Here is a 21,308-nt window from a genome sequence, read left to right as displayed (position 1 = left end):
ACACTACAAGCAACTGAAATTGACCTGTGTAATGCAGCAGACCTTGTCCTGTCACTGAGAGATTATGTGTCAGGTTCTCACTGTCAATTTGACACTTTTTTTGAAGAAGCCGCAAAGAACACGTCTCCGACAGTTTGTCAGTTCTATAACGCGGACACACACACACACTCACACACACACGCTTACACACAACTGGCGGCGAAGACGAAAGCGGCTGTCTGGATCTGTAGAACCAGAGTGTGAACTGTCAGGACGGGCCAAGTTTTCTGCATCGGTGTTCACACTTGTAATTGACAGTCTGTTGGCGGAGCTGGACAGAAGATACAGCTCATATCAAGATGTTCAGAAGTGGTTTGGTGTTTTTTTTTTTTGAACACGCTGAAGCTGCAGGAGAAATCTTCCACTGACTTTTTCTTTAGGGGGGAAGGAAGGAGGGGGGGGGGCTTTGTTGAATGAGTCGTTTAGTTTGGGGAGAAACTAGGAGACAAAAATATAACAAAGACAGAAATGATTAACCCTCCTGTTGTCCTTGAGTCAAGGAAGCAAGGAAGGAAGGAATGATGGAAGGGAGGAAGGAAGAAGGAAGGAAGGAAGGAAGGAAGGAAGGAAGGAAGGAAGGAAGGAAGGAAGGAAGGAAGGAAGGAAGGAAGGAAGGAAGAAGGAAGGAAAGGAAGGAAGGAAGGACAGAGGAAAGAAGGAAGCTAAGAGGGAAGAGAGGAAAGAGAGAGAAAGGAAGGAAAGAGAGAAGGAAGGTTGGAAGGACAGACAGAAGGAAGGAAGGATGGAAGGAATGATGGAAAGGAGGAAGGAAGAAGAAAGCTAAGAGGGAGGAAAGATGGAAAGAGGGAGGGAAGGAGGGAGGGCGAAAGGAAAAGAGGAAGGAAGGAAGGAAAGGAAGGAAGGAGGCAGGAAAGAAGGAAGGGGGAAGGAAAGAAGGAGGGAGGAAGGAAGGAAGGAAGGATGGGAGAAAAGAGAGACAAAGGAAAGAAAGAGAGAAGGTGGTTTGATGTTTTTTTTGAACACGCTGAGGCTGCAGGAGAAATCTTCCACTGACTTTTTTTTTGGGGGGGGGGGGGCGAAGGGAAGCTTTGTTGAATTAGCCGTTCAGTTTGGGGGGATTTAAGCGCAACTCTTCTGTTGTCCTCAAGTCAAGGAAGCAAGGAAGCAAGGAAGGAAGGGAGGAAGGAAGGAAGGAAGTAGGAAGGAAAGGAAGGATGTTGACATGGCCTTACAGTACGTAGCTTCCTCTTCCAGTGGAGAGCGATATCATTCTCTAACACTCGGACTGGTCAAGACTATATATTGTTGCTCCACTATCCATCAGAAGAGACCGAGCCATCCGACGCTAATGCCCACTGAGAGTGACACATTCCTCAGGCACTTAACTTCAAGGACTTTTTTTTTTTTTTTTTTGCTGCCAAGAAAACCAAGCCTACACACACACACACACACACACACACACACACACACACACACACTTCTAAAGGAGTAAGTCAGTGTTCAATTTGAATGCTTATTATTACGGTGCAGAATTGCATTGCTGATTGTGTTTGTACAGTTTGTATAAATGAAGAGGATTCCTGCAGCGTACATGTGTTGTGGTGACGCGTGGCTTAGCAGTATCACTATGTGGCAGAGGTAAATCGGTTCGTCGTGGTGGTGAATTGGTGGTGTGGTTGCGGGGAGCAGAAGGGCCGATGGGCTTAGCCAAAAGCCTAAGGGCCTTGTGACAGAATTAAATCTCCCCTGATCATACCTGCCGCTGCATATGCTAGTTGCACTCCATTTAATCCGGTTACCCCCTCTCCTTTACCGCTATGAAACAACGGGCCAAATGGAGTGCAGCCAATGAGAACCATAACGGGGGGAAGTTATCCTGCTACAAAAATGCACAATGAAAGTAAAAAGAGAGTGAGAGTGATATTTATAATCAAGTAAAGCGGAGAGATGACCACACTGTCCTGAGAAGAAGAAGAAGAAGTCTCATCAGCCATAATAAGTGAAAATACAGTAAGTGATCTATAAAAGGTTCAATGACTCCCAAATTGATTGCGGTGTCTTTTAATACACAACTGCAACAATAACCATTAGCTCTTCTTTAATTTAAAAAGGCTTAGTTGGTTTATAGTATTGCTGTAATTAACACACTGGTGATTAAACAGGCCAATTAGCTCATTATTGATCCATTAAGGGTCAATGATGTTTTTTGTTTTTGTGTCCATGTGGTTTAGTTTAAATTTAAAAGGGGTTAAAATGTGAATAACTTGCACACATTTCATTTTTTTGTGGATTCAGCATAACATTTCTGCTTTTAATCCATTTTGAGAGAATATATTAGAGGATTATGGCAAAAATGTCTAAGTGGTGTAACCATAAAAGCTAATTAAACTTGTTTAAAAATGCTGAATTCTTAATAAAACACCATATCAGCTAGTTTGGCATGATCTTACATTATAACTTTTATATTAAATAAAGCTAATGGAATACTATTGTTCTAAATATTACAATTAATCTGGGTAACCATGGAGATCAGGAAACATTTACAGTCATTATTAGTATAAGTCCACTTAAATACACTGTAGGTGATACAATATTTAATATTTATCTTTTGTGGTTACACCATTTGACATTTTCAGGAGCATTCAGTCTCACTTTTGGTTTTAAAAAATGGTGCAAATGTCATTTCAAATTACATAAAACCAACAAAAATGCAATTTTAAATAACCTGATGCTGCTTTTAAAACTATTTTTAAGATATTTTTGAATTGCTCATATTGCTAACTCTTATTTATCACTGACCCTTAAACACCTACAATGCTTATTTTACATCTTTGACTTCAATTATTCTATCTTGTAAGCTACCACACACAGACATATTTTTATATATGTGGTCATAAAAATGAGAAATCAGCCCTGGGGTTTGCTGACTTGACTCCACCTGTGTAAAGCAGGTTAGTGTAGCATCATGATTTCCATGTCAGTCACGTTAACTTTTAAATGTGTTCATTATACTCCTGAATGCTGTGTGTGTACAATGGGGAGTTTTTCAGCATTGAATCAGTATTGTACATTATAATTCCAATTGCACCTGTGTTCAAGCTTTGGCCCCTTGTGTGCGATTAGCAATTCCAATAGCACTGTATGAGGGTTAGCTGATAGGAGCGCGGTGTGAATTATGATTCTGGTGGCTTTTTTTTTTTTTTTTTTTTTCTGCAAATGTGTGTATATGGGAGGGTTATAGCTTTTAATGTTAGCATTAGCTATTCTGAAGGCATATAGGCTAATGTGGAGGGGAGGGTTGGCTGTTAGCGCTGCGTTAGCCACTGTGTGTTGTGATTCCCGTGGTGTAGCCGGGGCCTGGGAGCCATGCAGCGTGTGGCGGATCGTCCCAGGTGGTGGGCTGTCAAGACGAGGATCAAAGAGCAGAGGAGTGGACCGCACACACACACACACACACACACACACACACACACACACACACACACACACACACACACACACACACACACACACACACACACACACACACACACACACACACACGCTTACACACACAGTTTCCCTGCAGTATTCCAGTTCCACCTGTTTAAGAGTCAACACACTCACAGCTCACACACACACAAAGCTGCAGAAAGCCAACGAGAGCGCACATACTGTATTTTTTTTTTTTTTTTTTTTTTTTTTAGCGTATACCTGCGTGTGTGCTTTTTTATTCACACGGAAACATACGCATACTAGCAACAACCTTGAAAAAGTAGGGAAAAAACAACGTTCTGCACAGGAGCATTTCCATCTATTTGTGTGTGCATGTGTGTGTGTGTGTGTTCGTGTGTGTGTGTGTGTGTGTGTCTTTTTTCTCGCAGCACAAACATTTACCTGAAGGCCGAGAGGTCTCAGAGCGGGGAGATACACTCTGCTTGTGCTGTTGAAGAGGGACACTCAAAAAACACACACCAGAGACGTGCATGCACAAACGTCGGGGAGTGAAGGGAAGGAATCTATTAGATGCTGATGTGTGTGTGTGTGTGTGTGTTCTATATGTGTGTGTGTAGCGGAAAGAGTGCAAGACTGAGATGACGTGGAAAAAGAAGAGCGGCATGTTTGCAAGACTAAAAAAAAAAAAAAAAGGAGGAGAAGAAGAGCAGCTGTGAGTGGAATAGAGAGTAGAGGTGGGAGATGCCTGTTCATAAATGCTTCATGGCTACTGAAGGGGGCCTTTGACTGAGTGAAGACCCGCGGCCTCTCGCCTCTGTCAACACATCAACACCCCCCCTCCAACAACAGGTCGACCCTGACTCAAGACAGTAAGGCTGCAGAGGAGCAGATGGGGGCGGGTCGGGCATATTTAGGAGGTGATTTCAGGCTCATTTTGAATCAATATCGCCCTTTTATAACCTTAAATATCAGACTGGGGTGCTTGGATTTGGGTACAAGAACATTAACAGCCTGCCATGAAATTTGACTTTCTCTGTACAGTTAATAACAATAATACTCATTAAATTTCTTTGCACCTCTTTATTTAAATCTGCCCTGTCACAGAATAGGTGGGTGGGTCATCGAGGCTTAAGCAGCAACTAATCTACTTAAAAGACTTTCATTAGTCCGGGTTTCAGCGCATAGGAGACACTATTCCTCTTGTTCTTCTTATTTTATTTTATAGCCAGAAACTGGGTTAATATGAAACTATGAGCAGTGACGTTTGAAACCCCACAGGTGCAAGATCAGCATTAATCCAAATGAGAAGAAAAAAAAACCTTCTATATAAGCTGTTGATGAGGACAGAAGTGCCCAAAAAGTGCTGCAATGGTTGAGATAAGGCAGGGGTGTCAAACATGCGGCCCGTGGGCCAGAACCGGCCCGCTGAGGGGTCCATTTCGGCCCACTTTCCTTCCTGTCTTTTTTTCCTTTCTTCCTTCCTGTCTTTTTTCCTCCCTTTCTTACTTCCATCTGTCCTTCCTCCCTTTCTTACTTCTGTCCTTCCTTCCATCTGTCCTTCCTCCCTTCCATCTGTCCGTCCTCCCTTCCTTCCTCCCATTCTTTATTCTGTCTGTCCTTCCATCTGTCCTTCCTTCCATCTGTCCTTCCTCCCTTTCATCCTTCCTCCCTTTCTTCCTTCCTTCTTTCCTTCCATCTGTCCTTCCTCCCTTTCTTCCTTCCTTATTTCCTTCCATCTGTCCTTCCTCCCTTTCTTTCTTCTGTCCTTCCTTCCATCTGTCCTTCCTCCCTTTCTTCCTTCTGTCCTTCCTTCCATCTGTCCTTCCTACCTTTCTTCCTTCCTTCCTTTTGCCTGTTTTCCCTTCCTTCCCTTCTTATTTCCTTTCTTCCTTCCTTCCCTCCATCTTTTTAGTGATCTGGCCCACATGAGATCAAATTGGTCTGTATGTGGCCTTTGAATGAAAATGAGTTTGACACCTCTGAGATAAGGTGACGCTATAAGGACTGTAGGATTAAAAAAAAAAAGAGGCAATGTATGCTGTGGATATTGAAGAAAAGTCATAATTATATAAATAAGAAGTCAACTGATCTTATTTTAGAGGCTTTGTCAGGTGATGATGAAACTCTGATTGTTTATGGACAGTTTTATAACAATAATTATTAGGTGCTCGACTGAGAGAACAGAGCGCTTCAATATTTAATGTTACACAATATTACAACCTTTTATTCTTCTTTTGCCAATTTGTAAAACATAAATCTGGATTGCATCTTCCAAACTGAGTTATTAGACTAATTTTTAAATGGCCTGAGGAGACAAAAATTATCCAGTAATTCATGATTTAAAAAAAAAAAGAGAAAGAAATCAACATCATTTGGTGTTGCTTTTCTCTTCCTGGTAATCATCTGACGCTCCTGAGATATATCTGGAGGGGATTGTGACATCAAAAAGCCAACAATGTTTGCAGTTAAACCGGCAGGTGGAGGTGGGGGAGAGGAGGGGTGGGGGGGTGAAAGGACCAATGCCCTGCAGCCCAGAGCAGAATGGAAGTATGGTGTATTAAAAAGCTAAAGCTAAGCAGTGGGGGTGAAGCCCTTCAACACCTGAGGCTGGACTGCAGCAGCTACAGTGACCCCCCCTCATCCCCCCCCCCCCCAAATCACTCCTTTAGACCCCCGAGGCTCCACTCAACTGCTGACCCAGAGTGCTTCCAATTAATTACCTCGACCTGTGGCGGCCCACCACAGTTTCATAATGAGCTGAAAATAAGTTAAGTTAAAATAAAAGAGCTCGAAAGTTGTGTTTAGAGATCAGTTTGTCTGAAAGTGAGGTGAACTGTATTTTTAACATTGATATATAACATTAACTTCATTTTGCACTGTAAATAACTTCATCTGCATAAAAGCCATTATGCTATATAATATTCATCTCATTTAGTCCCACGTGCACAAAGCTTCATGTACATTACTTCTCTACTTTATATATATATATATATATGACTTATAACTCCGCCTGTATATATAACTTATTCTCTTTAATATATAACATTCACTTCATTTTGCACTGTAAATAACTTCATCTGCATAAAAGCCATTATGTTATATAATATTCATCTCATTTAGTCTCATGTGCACACAGCTTTATGTGCATTACTTCTCCCGTGTGTAGATATGACTTATAACCGTCTTAATTTCCTGCATTTTTAAATTACTTTCATCTGCATATATGATTCATTTTCTCTTTGCACTTTACTGGTTTGCACTCGGTTTAGATGCAGAACTACATCTTGTCGTGCTTGTACTCGTACGATGTGCAATGACAATAAAGTTGACTGTAATCTAATGTGATCTACAGTAATTAGTCGATTGATTTTCAACTAATTGTTTAATCATTGCAGCTCTAATTTGTGTCTTTCTATTTTCAGCAGCAAGAAGTAGCGAACATCAGAAAATAGTTAATTATATATAAAGATGTGATTGTATTTGCTGCGTCATCACTATTCATACTGTATCTATATAACCAATGTGTTTATGATTAAACTGTTCTTCATTGATTTATCCTCTTAACCCTCCTGTTGTCCTCAGGTCAGGGAAGAATGGAAGGAAGGAAGGAACGAAGGAAGGAAGGAGTGACAGGAGGAAGTAAGGGAGGGAGGAAGAAAGGAAGGAAGGAAGGAAGGATGGATGGGAGGAAGGAAGGACAGGAAAAATGAAGGACAGGAGGAATGAAGGAAGGAATGAGGAAGGAAAAGAGCAAGGAAGTAAGAAGAGAAGGAAGGAAGGAAGGACAGGAGGAATGAAGGAAGGGAGGAAGGAGGGAGGAAGGAAGGAAGAAGAGGAGGAAGGAAGGAAGGAAGGAAGGAAGGAGGAAAAGAGCAAGGAAGTAAGAGGAGAAGGAAGAGAGGAAGGAAGGAAGTGAGGAAAGAATGAAGGGAAGAAGGAAAGGAGGAAGGAAGGCAGGAAGGAATGAGGAAGGAAGGAATGATGAAGGAGGGAGGAAGGAAGGAAGGAGGGAGGAAGGAAGTAAGGAGAGGAGGAAGGAAGGAAGTGAGGAAAGAAGTATGGAAGGAGGAGGAAGCAAAGAAAGAGCGAAGGAGGGGAAGAACAAAGGAAAAATTAAAGAAAGAGGAAGGAAGGAAAGAAGGAACAGTCAAAAGAGAGATGGGGTCAATTTGACCCGGGAGGACGACAGGAGGGCAACCGATCCATGCATTTAACCCCCCCCCCCCGGATACCCCCTACAGGGTTTGAAGTCCACCCACCACATTCTCACAAAATCCTGCAGGAAACACTGTCTGACCCTCATGAACTACACTGTAGTGCAGTTACTGCTCACACAGGCCTCTGGGTGGCATGGCTTACATACTCCACTACTCTCTATCTCCTACAGTCCCCTCTCTGCTCTCTGTGCAGCTGGAAAAATGCCCCCTTAATATGTATAATTTATGTGTGTCAAAAAGTCTCTGAGTGACAGCAGGGACGAGGAGGAGGAGGGGGGGGGGAAATGACAGAGAACACGTTCTGAATTTGACAGCGCAATAAAGAACAGATTGTCAGATGGAAGAAAAGAAAAAAAGAAAAAAAAAGGGGAGAGGATGTGTGGATGGCTTCAAACAATGCTGCATCACTGACGGGCATTTGGCTGATGTTCTAATCCTGTTAACGTAGGAATCGGTCCAGCTCACAGCACTTCACAAATATATACAATCCACTGGTTACTTTGGTGGAAAAGCACCAATGTCACCCCCCTCCAAATCCTCCCTCTCTCTCTCTCTCTCTCTCTGACTCGCTCCCTCCCTCGCTCGCTCGCTGCAAAAAACAACAAGAGCACTTTCCGGAAATCAAAGCCGCTTTCTGGCCGACCCCGGAGTGCTCAGAGAGGAGAAGAAGAAATTCCAGCTCTGCAACTTCGCTTATAACCAGGCAACTCTCACTGTCGCTGAGGCATGAAAAAGTATAAACATAGAGGGGGAGAAAAAAAAAGAAAAAAAGACACACACACACACACACACACACACACACACACACACACACAGAGATGATATGAGAATCCACACACACACTCACAATCCCCCATTAAATTCCACCTGCAGCTGCTCTCTAATTGGGCCTGGGTAGCCTTAAAAAAAAAAAAAAAAAAAAAAAAAAAAAAAGCTAACGTCTAGTTAAAGCGATATAATTGGCCGCTCTGCTTTAGGAAAGAATGAAATAAATCAGTCCTCCGTCTCAGGTCGGCCCCGTCTCAACTGAATCCATTAGAGCAGATAATTGTCTTGGACAGCAAAGCGTTTGCTCGGCGTTGCCACAGCTGAGCGAGAGGATACAGTTGGCTTGCAGTTTCAAAGCCGATGTCTGCCATTGGACGGCTGCGGGGTCCCTGGACGCGGCATCAGAGCAAGCAACCCTGGCGGAGGGGATGTAGGGGGGGCGGAGGGAGGGGGTGGGGGGGGATTTTCATCTGAGCAGTGATCGAAAATCAGATGCTGTAATCTGCCCGCATGTGTTTATCTCCAGGCTTGAAATTATTTCCCAAAATCTTTCATTGGATTTATTTTTTTGCAGCCATCAAGATGACATTTGAGGTTAGAGGTGATAAGAAAAAAAATGGAGCTTGATTCAAAATCTATTCTGGGTCTTCAGGTCAAACACTTATCAAGTAAAAAAACCTCTCAAGGGGCAAGTATTGATTATAATTTTTGTTTTCAAGGTGGTTTTTTATAAAGCGTAAAGTGAACTGAAGAACATTTCTTATTGCACTCTGAGAGGAAATCTGCAACATCCTTTTGTGTGTGTCTGTGCTAAACACTTGTGGCTGTGCTGTGGCTCCCGCTCATCCCCAGAGATCAGCTGTCAATCAAACCGTATGCGGGTGTGGGTGGCAGCGTGTCGCCTCTTTTCTCAGATTTTGAAGGTTTGATTTCTTCTACAGGTGGCCCTTTTGTCTTCGTCTTTTCAGCCGTGATGTATTGGCTGTAGGTTGAATCACTTTTCTTTTTTTCTTTTTTTGTGCTGCTGCTTTAATTGGCGACAGAGCAGAAAGACGGGTATTTATTTATATAAATGAGTCACAGATTACTTGCTTTTGTTGGCAAGAGCTGAACGATATTGAATAGGAAAATATCAAATTGGGATTCTTCTCATTTAACTAGAAGTCTGTAAAATACATTTTGTTTCTACATGAACAGAATCAGATAAAAGAATACGGCTTCTTGTTGTTTCAGACCTCTCAGGCTTCAAACCAGTCAGAGGTAAGTTTTCTTTAAAAAATACATTACTGAGTGGAGGAGGGAACATTACTCAATAATAATCATTAATGAGTAATGAGAGTACAGTTAACGGCGCTGCACTTTTTACAGCTGTAGATCTCTGAAGGTGGAGATTCAAAGCTTTTGCAGAGATTGACCCCTTCTGTTTTGACTGTTCCTTCTTTCCTCCCTTCCTTCCTTCCTTCCTTTCCATCCTCCCTTCCTTCTGTCCTTCCTTCTTTCCTTCCTTCCGTCCTTCCTTTCCTTCCTCCCTTCCTTCTGTCCTTCCTTCTTTCCTTCCTTCCTCCCTCCTTCTTTCTATCCCCCCTTCCTTCCTTCCTTCCTTCCTTCTTCTCTCTTTATTTCCTCCCCGACCTTCCTCCCTTCCTAATTTCCTCTGTCCTTCTTTCCTTCCTTCCTCCCTCCTTCCTCCTTTCCTCCCTCACTCCTACCTTCCTTCTTCCTCCCTTCCTTCCTCCTTTCTTTCCTCCCTCCTTTCCTTCCTTCTTCTTTCCTTCCTTCCATGACTCGAGGACAACAGGAGGGTTAAACAATGAACTCTGTCATCACTCAGCCATTATCATTATTATTTTTTTTTTAAATTTATTAATAGGGACAAATACAATATACACAGACAGGCTGAAACAACTGTCTGAAGCATCGCAGTGTTTGCTAATGCTAATTTGCAACACCTGTCTCTAGAAGGGCTTTTTTAAAAGTTAGAGATTAAAACAGTAAAAAAAATAAAAAGGAGGTGAACCAAATACTGCCAGACAGTAAATACAATACAGCAAAGGGGTAAAAAGAAAAATAAGAACAGTCAAGTGGTGGTGAGTCTCTTTAAAAGTGTGCAGCAACCGGCGGCTACCTGCTAGCGCTACTGACTGTGAGGCTATGACCTCGCAAAAAAACAGCAAAGAGACAAATCCCAGCACATAAAATCTAGATTAAAGTTCTTCTACAGTACAAACATCGGCCAAGTGTTAATACTACACACATCATCCAACAGCACACACGCAATTAACGTTAATTAACTACAGCTGTGTAAATTTACCAGCCAAAGTTGCCAGTATGTATAGCAGATGAAATCAACGGTCATTAGCTTTAGCTTGTGGGTTGAAAATAAGACTCTTTCAAACTCTCTCAATTTGTGGTTTTGTATATATAAAAACGATAAATTGCTCAGACTGGCTTTGTGTTAGATAGACTTTATCAAAATTTGATCTAATGTCTTGGCTTTTTTAAAGGGATATAGCATGTTTTTTTCTGATTTATGTACTGCTATGAGGTTGGATCTTAAGGTGAATGTATCAAACATTTAAAAATGCTGCTCTTAAATGTCTAAAATCAGGGATTGACCTCTTCTGTTTTGACTGTTCCTTCTTTCCTTCCTTCCTTCCTTCCTTCCTTCCTTCCTTCCTTCCTTCCTTCCTTCCTTCCTCCCTCCTTCTCTCTTTATTTCCTCCCTCAGCTTCCTCCCTTCCTTCTGTCCTTCCTTCCTCCCTCAGCTTCCTCCTTTCCTCCCTCACTCCTCCCTTCCTCCTTCTCTCTTTCTTTCCTCCCCCAGCTTCCTCCCTTCCTTGTTTCCTCCCTTCCTTCTGTCCTTCCTTCCTCCCTCCCTCCCTCCTTCCTTGTTTCCTCCCTCACTCCTACCTTCCTTCCTTCCTCCCTCTCTCCTTTCCTTCCTTCTTCCCTTCCTTCTTTCCTCCCTCTCTCCTTTCCTTCCTTCTTCCTCCCTTCCTCCCTCTCTCCTTTCCTTCCTTCTTCCTCCCTTCCTCCCTCCTTTGCTTTTTGGTTATTTATATACTGTTATTAGGTTGAATGTCTCTGTTAAACGTGCTCAAAATCTCAAAAACTTGAAGTGAACGTATCAAAAATGTAAAAATGCTGCGTTAAAAGTCTAAAACCAGGGATTCAGCCTTGCACATACCTACAAACGGCCATCTTTTTGTTGCTAATTGTCCACATGTATGGATTTATTTGAGAAGTTCATATTTCAAAAGATCTAATTTTATTTGAGCTTTCAGAATAAAAGACCTGGAAATGTGCATGATTCATTCTCTTTAAGAAAAATGTATTTAATGTCACTGATGAGTCATTTCCATTCAGTTCAACTTAGTTCAATTCTCTTTTGGTTGATGTTTGTATTTTGACTGATTTCTAAGCTATTTTACGCACGGAGACTCTCATGCCGGATGCAGCTTGTTAATGAAGACATTAAACTTATTCTGTGTGTGTGTGTGTGTGTGTGTGTGTGTGAATTTAAGTGTGTGTCTCAGCAGCTCATGTGGGCAGGCTGTATATTAAGATAAATGACACAGCGCGTCCCCTGCCAAAACACACACACTACCACACACACACACACACACACACACAACCACACACACATACACTGCAACAGACCCGTCATGGCGCTTAAGGTTGTGTTTTAGCAAAAGGACCATTTTCTGTTTACCCCTCTGGCTCTCTTTGTCTCATTCTCTCTTTATCTCTCCCTCCATCTCTATCTCTCTTTCAGCACAAAATGCCAAATTGCTCCATTTCTCACTCGCTCCCTTCCTCCCCTGCTCATCCACTCATCTGGTTATTAACTCCAAACACATTAAACCAACAGTGGTGCCACAATATTCCCCAGACTGCCCCAGTCAGCACAAACACACACACATAGACACACACAGACAACACACAAACACCCTAAATGCACACACCTGGGTCAAACTACAAAATGGATCCTGCATGGCGGCAGCGTTTTACTGCTTTAGGGCAGAAAACAACTGGGAACATCTGGGAACTTATTAAAGGAAACCGAGCTCAAATAATTTTCTATGATTGATCACGTTTTGGCTCCTAACTAACCAAAACAGGCTTGAGGAGATCATTTAAAGTATTTGCAATATGGATATTTGGAAGCTGATAGGATAACTTGGGATTGATAATATTCTCTCATGCCAAAATTATTCCGGAGCGACTCGTGTTTGCTTGAGGAGCTTCTCTCAAACAGCAACGACTGTCATGTGATGTGACGCCAGATGATGACAATAATAAAACAGGAGGATTAAGCTGATCCACGGATATCCACTTTCTGGTTTGACGTGCAAAAACTGAATTCTAGCCAGAGCTCCCAGCAAAGCATTAAGGATCTCATTGTAAAATGTGATTTGGCCTGTTTGTTCTTCTACCAATATTATTGTCAGTATGACAATTGTTGTAATAACAGGAAATTACTACCCTGTCATAACTACAAAAAGTATATTTAACCTGCAAATCTCTGTCTAACTAAATCAGTAATGGATGTCAGATTGACCATGTGAGGAAGTGTGGTGAGTTCAGGGATTAAAACTATCGATAGCATCATGTTACTGCAGCTGTTATCAATGTGCATTATAAGGAAATGCCAAAAAACTAGAGGTGGTCATGGAGGAAAGAGGAGGTAGGAAACTAAGGAGCATCGTGCATAATGAAGATCATCCATTGCACATTGTTTTTAGTGAGGTGAAGACTTATAATGACATGGTTCTCTTCATCAATGGGTGACGTAGTGACTGATACGTCCATTTCTTTTATACAGTATATGGTTATAGGAAGTCTATATTGTTCAATAATAATAATATAATGTTCAGAAAATGGTCTTGGCAGATTTGACATCCCAATTGTGGCCTGTTCTTGATACATATTTGAAAGCATTTTTAAAGGTTCAATAGAGCCTTAAAGTGTTGTAATATTAAATAAATAATATATTATACATATTTTTGATGGTTGTAAGGCCCAAGCACGCTCCGAAACGCAGTCTGCAGTAGATGGTACTGTTGAGAGTTCAGTTTAAAGCTTCCAACAGCAGCTGTGTGTGGCTGGATGCTCGCAGCTCAATGTAAGCACACGCAACAATGGTCCAAGTGGGTCAAGATAAACTGAAGAGAGCCAAAAAGTTAAGAGATGAATTCTCTGCCAGATTTTTCCAGAAGGGGAAAAAAACCCAAAGTAATCTTGGCACGAGCATATCAGCCATGGCTGTTGAGATAAAGGAAAGAAAAGCTGACTGTAAACACAATGATGAAATGATGAATAACAAATTCCCTTTACGAAAAGAAAAGAGATTGCTGAAGATGAACCACTTGAAAGATGGCCAGCGTTGAACTCTGAGCGGCAGATAGTGTGTTGTTTGCTCAAATAAGCTTGAGATGACATTTGTTGTGTTTTTATAAAACATCAAAATTGATTCAAAATGTCGATTTTTTTATAAAGCACTGATTAAAAGCAGATTCTTTGACTCATTGTTTTAGTTTTACGCCATCCAACAGACTCTCCTCCTTCCTCCCATCATTCCTTCCTCCCATCATTCCTTCCTCCCATCATTCCTTCCTTCCATCCCTCCTTCCTTCCTTCCTTCCTCCCTTCCTTCTTTCCTTCCTTCCCTCCTTCCCTTCTTTCTTTCCTTCCTTCCTTCCTTCCCTCCTTCCTTCCATCCCTCCTTCCTTCATTCACTCCTTCCTTACTCCCTCCTTCCTTCTTTCCTTCCTTCCCTCCCTCCTTCCTTCATTCCTTCCTCCCTCCCTCCCTTCCTTACTTATTTATTGAGCTACTCCTCCTCCTGTCCTTCAGCTCCATCAAATCTCCTGCTCCTTCCTCCCTCCATCATTCCCTCCTTCCTTCATTCCCTCCTTCCTTCCTCCCTTCTTTCTTTATTTCCTTCCTTCCTTCCCTCCTTCTTTCTTTCCTTCCTCCCTCCCTTCCTTACTTATTTATTGAGCTACTCCTCCTCCTGTCCTTCAGCTCCATCAAATCTCCTGCTCCATCTTCACTACCCTTGAAATGACTTGTTTTTGTGGTTGATGAGTCAAGAGCATCACTCACCTCCACTTTTACCGGAGTAGAAAAAAGCAAAGCCACCTACCGTGCCTTCAATTTTTTCTTCTCTGAATGACAATCTCTTTCTATATGCCCCCCTCTCTACTGCTGGTCTCTCTGTCTGTGCTGTGAGGTGGAGCGTTTTAAGAGGAAATGTAGCATTTGATTGGGCTCTTACTGGTCTTGTTATTCAAAGGTTTTGAGCACAGTTGTTGTTTTCTTGTAGTTAAGGTAGCCGCCTTGCCTTATCTGCACCTGCTCAACTCCAGGGAGCTGCAAAGGTTCCCTCCGCCTGCTTCGCTGTAGCGCCGGAGCCGTCTGTTAATTTCACCGATGTCAGAGAAACTGTGGCCCCTCTCCTCCCTAGGTGTGTTTATTTTAAATTAGCGACGGTGTTTTTTGAAAAGGATCTCGGCCATTTGTTGCAAATGAACCCACTCTGTAGCGACCCAGGAGCTCTTTTTTTTCTCTCTCCTCCTTTTTCACATTTATTTTTGTAAAATAGCAGTTTGGATTTAAATGAGTTTGTTAGTCCCACTGAGATGTAGAAAAAAAAAAAAAACTTTGCACGTCTGCAGCTACAAGCTCTTTACAACTCCAACAACTTCCCTGCTCCCTCGTTTATTTGGATCCTCATTAGCTGACGCTTCAGCTACAGCTAGTCCCAAATAAAAAAAACACAACATCAACAACAAAAGGAGGAAAACAGCATGACACGGAGAACATTAGTTGACAGGGAAAATCTGCCAAGTGCAAGATTGCTAGAAAATCTCCAGAAAGAAATGTTGAAGTTATACATATATGGAGGATATAAAGGAGTAAAAACATGCTTAGATGTGATTCAGCCTCATTAAAGCATGATTATCTTGTTAAAAATAGGATTAGTTATCATTCAGATCTTATTTGCATTGTTAGCATCTACATTTATACTACCATTAAAATGACCCTAACCCTTATTTCACACAGTGCTGTTTGACTAACGTCCAGAACCAAGTCTTTATCTTTGTGACTAAAGTCTGATGGAGGGAGGGAGGGAGGGAGGAAGGAAGGAAGGAAGAAGGATGGAAGGGAGGAAGAAGGAAAGAAGGGAGGGAGGAAGGAAGGAAGGAAAGGATGGAAGGAAGGAGGAAGGATGGAAGGGAGGAAGAAGGAAGGAAAGGACGGAGGGAGGAAGGAAGGAAGGAAGGAAGGAAGGATGGAAGGGAGGATGAAGGAAGGAAAGGAGGGAGGAAGGAAGGAAAGGAGGGAGGAAGGAAGGTAGGTAAGGAAATAACCCTGCCTTTCACATCATTACGACATAAAAACCATGCGAGATCTTCTTTGAGAAAATGAGGAAGGCCCAAAAGAAGAAGTGACATCTTCCTGTGTGTTCAACAATGATTAGAAAACCATATAATAACCAATACCAGTTAGTTATTGGTCATGGGGCATCTTCTGCTTTAACACACACAATGTAATGACAGGAATATCAACACACAGAATTAGACTAGTCATGCCTGTCTTTTAATGTAATTACCATTCAGTCAGGGTTATTAGTATATTTTAAAAACAGGATATAGCATGTGACATACTCTGTCACTTCTTCTAGAAAAGTTAAATATGACGGTCTTCATTGTTCAGCTGTTTGTTTGAATGAGTTCATGCCGACTATAAAACTAACTGGATGCCTCAAACCAAAACATCAATACAAATTAAACACACATGTTCAGTCATTTTAGTTTTTCCTAAAACAACATGCAATGCGTCATCGTCAAGACAACGTATGAGCCTCGTCAGTCACACTACGCAGCTGTTGGCTTTTATCCATTGAACCTCGTAAGTTACTGGTCAACCACAGCAAACAGCGAGCCTTTCAATTTAGATTCAGTCTGTTGGATGGCGTAAAATAAAAGGAAGGAGGGAAGGAGGGAGGGAGGGAGGAAGGAAGGAAAGAGGGAGGGAGGGAGGGAGGGAGGGAGGGAGGGAGGGAAGGAAGGGAGGATGGAAAGAAGGAAAGGAGGAAGGTAATCGGGAAGACAGAAGGAAGAAAGGAAGGAAAGAAGGAAGGAAGGAAAGAAGGAAGGGAGGAAGGAGGGAAGGAAGGAAAGAAGGAAGGGAAGAAGGAAAGAAGGAAGGGAGGAAGGAGGGAAGGAAGGAAGGGAGGAAGGAAGGAAGAAAGGAAGGAAGGAAGGAAAGAAGGAAAGAGTAGCTTGGCTCCCCCTCCCTCTTTTTTTTCTCCTCCTGACTTCCTCAGAAGTAGCAGAGAGAAGAAAAAAAAAGAAGGAATAGAAAGGGGGAGGAGACTAGTGGGAAAGGGAGTCATCTCAAGGCTAAGAACACACAAATACAAAGCGCATGACAAGTGTGTTGGTGTGCAAAAAAGAAAAAAGAAAAAAAAAGGAGTTGATTTGGGTCTTGGCAGAACATCTCCAGGCTTTCATGATCTCATATGACTCAGTAGGAAAGAGGGAGGAAGCCAAAAAGAAAAACACAGAGAGAGAGAGAGAGAGAGAGAGAGAGAGAGAGAGAGAAAGTAAAAACAGAAGCAGGCAGAGATGAGAGTGTGTAGGAGAAGAGAGGTGTAGAGGTAAAGGGCATTTATTTCAGAATATAATCTTGGTAATATAGTTTATAATCTGCCTCTCATCTCTTTCCATCTCCAAAAAAGCTTTTACACTCATCAGAGGTATTTCAGTTTTAATCTGATGGGAAATTATGCAACAAAAAAAGAAGTATAAAAGTAAAGAAAAGAAAAGAAAAGAAAAGAAAAGAAACAGCAGCAACATTGACTCATTCAATGTAAAAGAGAAGAGGAACACTAACTTTCCACCTTAAATCAACCGTGTCTTCCTTCCTCCCTCCTTCTTTCCTTCACTCCTTCCTTCCTCCCTTCCTTCCCTCCTTCCTCCCTCCTTCTTTCCTTCCCTCCCCATTACCTTCCTTCTTTCCTCTGTCCTTCCCTCCCTCCTTCCTCCCCTCCTTCCTTCCTTCTTTCATTCCTTCCTTCCTCTCTTCCTTCTTCCCTTCCTACTTCCCTCATTTCTTCTTTCCTCCATCCCTCCTTCCTTCCTTCCTTCCTTCCTTCCTTCCTTCCTTCCTTCCTTCCTTCCTTCTTTCCTTTCCTTTCCTCTCTTCCTTCCTTCCTTCCTCCCTTCTTTCCTCCCCATTACCTTCATTCTTTCCTCTGTCCTTCTTTCCTTCCTTCCTCCCTCCCTCCTTCCCTCATTTCTTCTTTCCTCCCTCCCTCCTACCTTCCTTCCTTCCTTCCTCCTTCCTTCCCTTCCTTCCTTCCTTCTTCCTCCCTCCCTTCCTTCCTTGACTCGAGGCCAACAGGAGGGTTAAAAACAGACATAACACTACTCAGATAATGATCGTGTCAACATAAAGACAAAATGTCCATGTTCTTCATCCCTGTGTGTGTGTGTGTGCATTACACTCCAAGTTTCCAGTGCACACGTTAAAACTCCTACGCTAGAATATTACATAACTGTCCCATGATTTTATAAATAATAGCCTGACTGTCTTTAAACTTGATTATGATTTTTGTGAAAGGACCCTTCACAAGATTAGCTAATAATGAGGGATTTGCATGAAATTATACTGTATTTTAAATGAGCAAATTCTCTAAAAAATTGCAATTAATTAAAGTGCCAAAACCAATTGACATGCATCCTCTAAGGTTTGGTTATAATGGAGCAAAAGGTTCATACTGAATGTATTTAGAAAGTATTTTAATCAATCTCCTTGCAACAAATTTAACTAAAACCTTTCTGAAACTTAAAGGCGACATATCATGCTTTGTGTGATTGTCTGTTATAATGTCAGATTTCTATACTAAACATGGTCATAATTCCAAAACTTTAGGTGAGCCTATGTTAAAATGCTGTCTGCAAGTCAAATGTCAGGGCTTCAAACCCTCTACTTCCTCTTCATGATGATGTCATATTGTTTGCACATGCCCAAAAATCAGGGCTTCAAACCCTCTACTTCCTCCTCTTGATGATGTCATATTGTTTGCACATGCCCAAAAGTCAGGGCTTCAAACCCTCTATTTCCTCCTCTTGATGATGTCATATTGTTTGCACATGCCCAAAAGTCAGGGCTTCAAACCTCTACTTCCTCCTCATGATGATGTTATATTGTTTGCACATGCCCAAAAGTCAGGGCTTCAAACCCTCTACTTCCTCCTCTTGATGATGTCATATTGTTTGCACATGCCCAAAAGTCAGGGCTTCAAACCCTCTATTTCCTCCTCTTGATGATGTCATATTGTTTGCACATGCCCAAAAGTCAGGGCTTCAAACCTCTACTTCCTCCTCATGATGATGTTATATTGTTTGCACATGCCCAAAAGTCAGGGCTTCAAACCCTCTACTTCCTCCTCTTGATGATGTCATATTGTTTGCACATGCCCAAAAGTCAGGGCTTCAAACCCTCTACTTCCTCCTCATGATGATGTCATATTGTTTGCACATGCCCAAAAGTCAGGGCTTCAAACCCTCTACTTCCTCCTCTTGATGATGTCATATTGTTTGCACATGCCCAAAAGTCAGGGCTTCAAACCCTCTACTTCCTCCTCTTGATGATGTCATATTGTTTGCACATGCCCAAAAGTCAGGGCTGCAAACCCTCTACTTCCTCCTCTTGATGATGTCATATTGCTTGCACATGCTCACAAGCAGCCGTACTTCCCGTAGCTTTTATTTCTCACCATTTGAACCAGAGACAAAAAGTGAAATCCTACTTCTTCTGTTTGTTTATGTAGCTTTAAGAATCAAGAGAGAGGCGCTAAAACGGCTTGTTTCAGACAGAGGCTGAACTGAAGGAGCTGCATAAAGAGCCAGGATGAGATAAAAGGGGAGTTTTATGAGCTGTAAATCATGCAAAGATATTCCAAGTTGAGCCACAGAATATAAATATAGAGTCTGGATATGTGTATGATATGTTCCCTTTAAGTAAACATCACATGGGACACAGCTTGAACTCCTTCCTTCCACTTTGTATACGCGAGCTACAATCGTTACTTCTGCCAAAACCTATTTAGTAGAAGACACAGTTTTTTTTTGTCTTTGTGGATTTAGCTGCTACTTCAGAACATCACTGGCTTGTATTTATTTATTGTTTCATGAAATGTATGATGAGGATCAAGTTACCCCCCCCCCAAATTGAATCAAACCCTTTATTCAATTCTATTTTTTCTGGCAGATGAATGTTAAATCGCTTTGTTCGCTCCATCCCCCCCCCTTCTTCCTTCTGAAAACTTCTCTTGAAATTTTCTTTACAGTTGGATGGAAGCGGCCACATCTCCCTTTCCTGTCGTCCTCTCTCTCCATCTCTCTCTCTCTCTCTCTCTCTCTCTCTCTTCTCCCTCTCTTCTCTCTTTCTTTACTTTCCTCCCACTGCACGTCTCATCAGGAGTGTCATCAGCCCCCACTCCGGCTGATGCCTGTTAATATGGCAGTACTATTGTCTAGCCCGTTCGTTGCTGCTGTCTCTATTGTTTGCTCTCACACTTGACGAATTCATCAAAGGGGGAAAAAAAGAAAGGGAATGGGAGAAAATAGCTGAAAATCATGCAGTTTCGCACAATTGACTGTGTAAGTCTGGCGGGGCGAGTCTTTGTCTTCAAATGGTGCACGAAATGTGTGTTTGCTTGTGTAATTTCTCACATTTGTCATTTGGTCTGCTATTAACTAGACGGGATGGCCCACTCAACCACTGCTGTGAGCCTCTCTATGTGTTTAAGTGAATAGCATGTGTTCCTACTTTTCTGTATGTACTTGAATGTGTCACGTCAACTGTTAGTCATGATTTGTTCTCTCATGTATTTGCAGTGGTGGATAAATATTTAAGTTTAGTTTAAGTTAAAAAAAGAAGCAACAACACATAAAGTATAAGACTTTAATGTTTCCAGATCAAAGAATGGAAAGAGAGAAGCAAAAGGAAAGTATGGAGGAAAGAAAGGAAGAAGATAAATAGGTAAAAGAAAAGGGGGCTAAGAAGAAAGCCAGAGAGGATGAAAAATAGAAAATATGAGGAAGGAAAGGAGAGGAAAATGGAGTGATTGAAATTAGGAAAAGATAAGAAAAGGAAGATGGAAAAACAGGAGGAAAGAGAAAATGAAAGGAATTAGAAAAGGGGAAAGAAAGGTCATGAAAATAAGGGAGTAAATAGAAGGAAGGAAGTGAAGAAAAACAGAGTAGAAGGAAGGGAAAGAAAAACTTTAACCTGCAAACACAAAATCTACCACTTCCCTTAGAGGTGCAGCCAGTGTGTGTGTGTGTGTGTGTGTGTGTGTGTGTGTGTGTGTGTGTGTGTGTTCCTGGTACCTTTGCTCTGTGGAGGGTTCTGGCTGCGGTCTCGGAGGATGTTGATCTGGTAGACGGCTCCGTACGGCTCAAACAGCTCCTTCAGTTCCTTCTCTGACCAGGAGCGCGGGATCTGGCCCACAAACATCTTGATGGCATCCGGATCTGGCTGGTCCGAATGCTCCAAGGCCCCGTTCATCTTCCCGGCCGTGCCGTTACTGTCGACAGAAGAGGAGGAGGAGGACATAGAACATTAAGGACTTAGACATTTTTACCGTATTTATCCAAGTGGCACTAATGGCTTTAGACTGGTGGTTCTAATTTTCATCATCTGGTGCAATCTGCTTTGAATTGCCTCCATGATGGTTTTCATCATTTTCCTTGTGTCTATGATTTTAGGCAAGCTTTATTTTATCTTCCTGGGGATTGAGCTGATTGATATGAACCTATCAGGGTGCCACACACGAGCTTAAACAACATACAGCCGGGCAAATTTAGA

At 42.1% G+C, this 21,308-nt stretch overlaps 1 protein-coding gene across 1 annotated transcript in view; it reads right to left on the bottom strand.

The window, feature by feature from the left end:
• Window positions 1-21,308, bottom strand: part of celf2 (cugbp, Elav-like family member 2) — a 255,122-nt gene that overhangs the window by 87,762 nt on the left and 146,052 nt on the right. Inside the window, exon 3 of the mRNA XM_053313798.1 lies at window positions 20,831-21,027. Coding sequence (XP_053169773.1) covers window positions 20,831-21,027 — 197 coding nt within the window. The remainder of the gene's footprint in view (window positions 1-20,830; window positions 21,028-21,308) is intronic.

The sequence above is a fragment of the Scomber japonicus genome, chromosome 23, assembly GCF_027409825.1.
Source record: "Scomber japonicus isolate fScoJap1 chromosome 23, fScoJap1.pri, whole genome shotgun sequence".
NCBI classification, from domain to species: Eukaryota; Metazoa; Chordata; class Actinopteri; order Scombriformes; family Scombridae; genus Scomber; species Scomber japonicus.
The sequence above is the reverse complement of the archived record's forward strand: the minus strand, read 5'-3'. Positions and strand labels throughout refer to the sequence as shown.